Below are 4963 nucleotides of genomic sequence, written 5' to 3' on the forward strand. Positions count from 1 at the left end.
CAAAAAAAAAAAAAAAAAGTAAAACATTTGTACTGATACTTCCTGGCCTATGTGATGTCCCTCCCATCTCGTCACCTTCCCCTGCATCCTCTCCACACTCTGCCCTGTGTTTATTTCCTTTTTGGGTTGCCTTTACAATTTAAAATGATACACTCACACCTCCATTTCTCCTTCCGTTAGCCGCTGACAGCATCTTGTGACCCTCTTTGCTCAGGTGAAGATGTCAGAGTCTCCATGTCCCCCTAACACCTCTCCTCTCCACTGCCCCATCGCCCCCCACCCATCATGTCTGTCTGAGGTCACGGTTGACGACATCCACCTTGGTTTAATAACCTTAAGGCTTCCATGGCTGACTGTGGGGTGCTGCTCGAAGCTGCAGACCAGTGCCCGGTGTTGGCAATGCCCTCAGCGTCCGTTACGGTCACTGCAGGGCCAACAATGGCTGTGCTCACATTTCCTTCTCTTTGGGTCGGCCATCACTCAAAGAAGAATGTTAAATGTATTTTCCTTTCTCGTGTTCTCTTCCATGCTAGACAGCCATCAGTTTCTATTTTGGTTTGCTTTGTATTTTGGGCATGCCTTACTTACACAGCTTTGTGTGCTTGTTTTTCTGGAATTTCTAATACAAAATCCTCTTTACCAGCTGCATAGCATTCCATTGAATGGAGTATCATTTATGAGGGCACTGCAAAGAGCTTGTGGAAAAGTGGAATGGAAGTATTATTTTGGTGCAAGGAAGAAAAAAAATGGAAATCCATGCATTGTTTTCTTCATAATGTGCACTTTTCCATAAACTTTTCAAAGACTTTGTATTTTCATCCAGTCCCCTATGGTTGGACTCTCAGGTTGCTTCCAGTTTTTCATGAATGTGAATGGTGCTTCTACAGTGTTTGCAATTTCAGGAATGTGGCTCCCCCTTTAAACCCTACCTCTCTGTGCCATACCCCTCCCTGCCCACCTAGCTTCAATTCAACTGGCTCATTCTAGAGGTTGGCCTAAGAGGTTTCTCTGGGGAGGCAGTCCCACAGGTTACATCTCTTTTCTTCCCCACAGGCTCTGAAAAGCGGCCAGTCCTCAAATTTGAAGTTGAAAACGTCTCCAACTACACTGCCCTTCTGCTGAGCGCGGACAGCAAGACTCTGTATGTGGGTGCCCGAGAGGTCCTCTTCGCCCTCAACAGCAGCCTCAGTTTCCTGCCAGACGGGGAGTACAAGGAGGTAAGGTAGAGCCCAAGGCTGCCTAGGCTGGGCAGAGGAGGCGGGAGAGGAGAGAGAGACAGGGCCCTCCATTCCCTTACACACTCACCTCTCCTCTCGTTCCCCAGGTGCTATGGCGTGCAAGTGCAGAGAGGAAGCATCAGTGCAGCTTTAAGGGCAAGGACCCACAGGTGAGTTGGCACCTAAAGAGGGCTGGGAGTGGAGGACCTGGCCCCAGACAGAGGCAGAAGGGGGAGCAGATGCAGCCAGGTGGGTGGGAAGCGCATAGGCGTCTCAGATGGCCAGACCCGGAATGAGCCCCAGTTCTGTGCTTATCGTTACTGTGACTGGGACAAGGAGATTCACCTCTCTGAGCCTTAGTGTACGCACCTGTGAAATGGGGATACCAGTTCCTGTCTCCCTGGGCTCACTGTGAGGACTCGGTGGCATATAGTAAGTGCCACATAAATGGTAGCTTCCAGCATGAGCAGGGACTTGGGTGAGAGAGCGTCCTCTGTCCAGCCATGCAGGATGGTCCCTGCTGTAGCAAGACTGACAGATTCTGGTGTGTTGACCAGACTGTTGGGTGGGGTCTGGTTCCCCTGGGATTCCAGGGGACTCCCCACTATTCCCAGAGACCTCCCGGTCCTGACTGCAGCAGGCGGCAGCTAAGAAATGGCAAAAGAGCACCAGGCATGGAGCCACAACGTAGGTTCAAGTCCCAGTTCCTCCTGACTCACCCCCATACCCCATTCAGTAAACAGTCATTAAGCACTTGCTCTGAGCCCAGGCACTGGAAGTATGATTGTGAACAATTAAAACCAGTAGTAAAAAGGGGACCAGCAGATAGCATAATGGTTACATTGCTGGACTCCCACATAGTCGACTACTGTTCAAGTCCCAGACCCAGTGACTTAAAACTCACACTGGGCACGTGTATGTGCATGTGTGCCCAAAGTCCCCAGAGGAAGGCGTGGTGGTGCCCGCCCAATACCAAAGTCCTGAAAGGATAATGGGGGGAGAAGGGATTGCAGCATGCCTATCCCCGCTGGAGGGTGATTTCTCACTTTTTGTCTCTCTTTCTCTGTCTCTCCGGTTAGTGCAAGTGCCCTATAGCAAAAATCTCTCTCCTTTTTTAGAAGAATTTAACTTTGGGACCAGCAGTTGGCATCATGGTTATGGCGCTGAACTCCCATGTAGCCAACTGCAGTTCAAGTCCCGGACTCAGTGGCTTAAACTCATGCCGGACGTGTGTGCACACGTGCCCAAGATGCTGAGAGGAGAATGGAGGAGAAGGGATTGCGGTGTGGCCATCCCCCCTGGGGGGTGATTTCTCACTTTCTGTCTCTGTCTCTCTGTCTTTCTGGCGAGCGCACGCATCCTATAGGAAAAACCTCTCCAAAAAAATATATTTAACTTTATTTATTTATTTTAATTTGACCAGAGAGGGATAGTGAGAGAGAGGGAAAGTGAGAAAGCAAGCCACCAGGTCCAGAACTCGAACCACGGTCAGCCACATGAGACTTCAGGGTTCAAGGCTAATAAGCATTTCCTCCTGCTCTGGAGTATGGCTTCCTCCCCGGGGTGGTGGGGAGGTAACTGGTTTTCACTGGGGGCAGGCAGTCCAAGAGGGTGCAATTCTGTGCCTTTGCCTCCCAGAGCTAAGCAGAGTGTGCCCGTTGTGCCCCAAGGTCCCTGTAACACACACTGCGCTCTTCTGCTGGCCCTGCCTTCCTGGATTCACTCTCAGACTTGAGTGTCTCCCCTCCAAGTCCCAGTATGCTGGGACCCAGCCTCTAGGACAGACCCGGGTCAGTGGAGAAGGCTCCACAGTGCCCCCTTGTGGCACACTGACATCCTCTCCACCTTCCACCTAGCGCGACTGTCAGAACTACATCAAGATCCTCCTGCCATTCAACAGCACCCACCTGTTCACCTGCGGCACATCGGCCTTCAGCCCGGCCTGTACCTACATTGTGAGTGCCATTGCCTCCACTCTGGGCTTGCCCGGGGACTGCCCCGCGTCCTGCCCCAAGGAGCTGCTCTCCAGTGCCGACTCCCGGAGGAGGGCAGGGCCCTGGCGTTGCTTCTAGGGAGCAGAGGGCTCTGAAAGCTGTGAGACTCACCACCTACCTGCCCCACCCTGCCAGCCAGGGTCTCCCTGCATGCAGTCACCCACTGGCAGAGATCCTGCCCAGCTCATCACTTGCTGGCCTCTATGGCTTCCTGCAGCCCTCCTCTCTCTCTCTCTGTGGCTTGATTCTGTCAGTCCCGTGCCACGTCCTCAGCACACACTCACGCTCGCGTTCCTACGCCATGCACACCCTCGCACAGGGCAGCATTTGAGGCGGTGGGTTGCAGCACCAGCTTTGGGGCCACATACCTGGTTTGAATCGGGGGGCCGATTGTGCCCACTGCTTCAGGTCTCCACAACGCGCTGCACATGGTGCCTTGCATGCTGTGCGGGGGCGAGGAGGAAGCCTCTGACACCTGTCCCCTCCCTCCGAGCGCCTCAGCTGCCTGTAGGGCCGCCCTCTCCGGTGCCTCGCCCTCCTTTCCTGCCGAGCCCACTCCTCATTCCCCTGCATGTCCCCAAGCCCAGCTTTTTGTCACCCTACAGAACGTGAAGAACTTCACTCTGGCCCAGGACACAGCTGGGAACATCCTCCTGGAAGATGGCAAGGGCCGCTGTCCCTTCGACCCCAACTTCAAGTCCACGGCCCTGATGGTTGGTGAGTGTTGGCAGGAAGGACGCATCGGGGTGCCCGAGGAGCAGGCAGGTGCGCAGGCTGTGCTCCTTACCAGGCAGCAGAGTGACCCTGGGCCACCCCAGGGTGTGACTTCTCCAAGCTCCAGCCCCTTCCTTGCCCAACGCTGGCAAGGAGGGCAGTACTGGGTTGTGCTGGGCCTGAGTGGGAGAAGGTGCCGTGCTGAGGGCAACCACATGGGCTTGCTTCTTTGGCAGACGGTGAGCTCTACACTGGAACAGCCAGCACCTTCCAGGGCAACGACCCAGTCATTTCCCGGAGCCAAAGCCCGCGCCCCACCAAGACTGAGAACTCCCTCAACTGGCTGCAAGGTGACGTCCTCTCCCCACTACCTGGTGGCAGTCCCAGAGGCCCTGGGGGCCACTCTCTCCCAGCAGAGTCTGCCTCCAGGCCTCCGGAGCTGACTGCACTCCCCACCGGTCCCCACAGACTCAGCCTTCGCAGCCTCAGCCTACATTCCCGAGAGCCTGGGCAGCCTGCATGGTGACGATGACAAGATCTACTTCTTCTTCAGCGAGACTGGCCAGGAGTTCGAGTTCTTTGAGAACACCATCGTGTCCCGTGTCGCCCGCATCTGCAAGGTGAGGGGCTGGGCCCTCCGGGCAGTCTCCCCTCGGACCCTGAAGTCCCCAGGTGCAAGATCCCCCACCTCTGTGGCCTTCCCTGTCTTCTGGAAGAAGCAGCTTGGCTAACAGCTTTCTCTCTCACCCTCCCCTCCCCTCCCCTCCCTACCTCTCCCTTCCCCTCTCCTCTTTCATCAGAGAGCATGTGTCCTCACCAGGGGGAAGAGAGAGAGAACCACCCACGAGTGGTACTGCCACTTCCGTGGGGTGCAGTCCCTCTGTCTCTCCCTCCTTTCAGGATTTTGGGCAAGCACACACATCACCCAGCTTGTTTCTCGGGCTGCCAGTCTTGGTGGTTGACCGCGTGTGATCTAGCCCCTTCATCACCGTGTCTCCAGTTGGCCCCTCTCCTTTTTTTTTTTTTTTTGAATAACTT

General features: G+C 54.9%; 1 protein-coding gene across 1 annotated transcript in view; it reads left to right on the top strand.

The window, feature by feature from the left end:
• The window catches only part of SEMA4B (semaphorin 4B), a 43791-nt gene that overhangs the window by 26313 nt on the left and 12515 nt on the right, over window positions 1–4963 (top strand). Inside the window, exons 2-7 of the mRNA XM_014589489.2 lie at window positions 963–1217; window positions 1325–1387; window positions 3074–3172; window positions 3817–3928; window positions 4162–4275; window positions 4394–4545. Of these exons, the coding sequence (XP_014444975.1) occupies window positions 963–1217; window positions 1325–1387; window positions 3074–3172; window positions 3817–3928; window positions 4162–4275; window positions 4394–4545 (795 nt within the window). The remainder of the gene's footprint in view (window positions 1–962; window positions 1218–1324; window positions 1388–3073; window positions 3173–3816; window positions 3929–4161; window positions 4276–4393; window positions 4546–4963) is intronic.

The sequence above is a fragment of the Tupaia chinensis genome, unplaced genomic scaffold (assembly GCF_000334495.1).
Source record: "Tupaia chinensis unplaced genomic scaffold, TupChi_1.0 Scaffold000359_1, whole genome shotgun sequence".
Taxonomy (NCBI): Eukaryota; Metazoa; Chordata; class Mammalia; order Scandentia; family Tupaiidae; genus Tupaia; species Tupaia belangeri.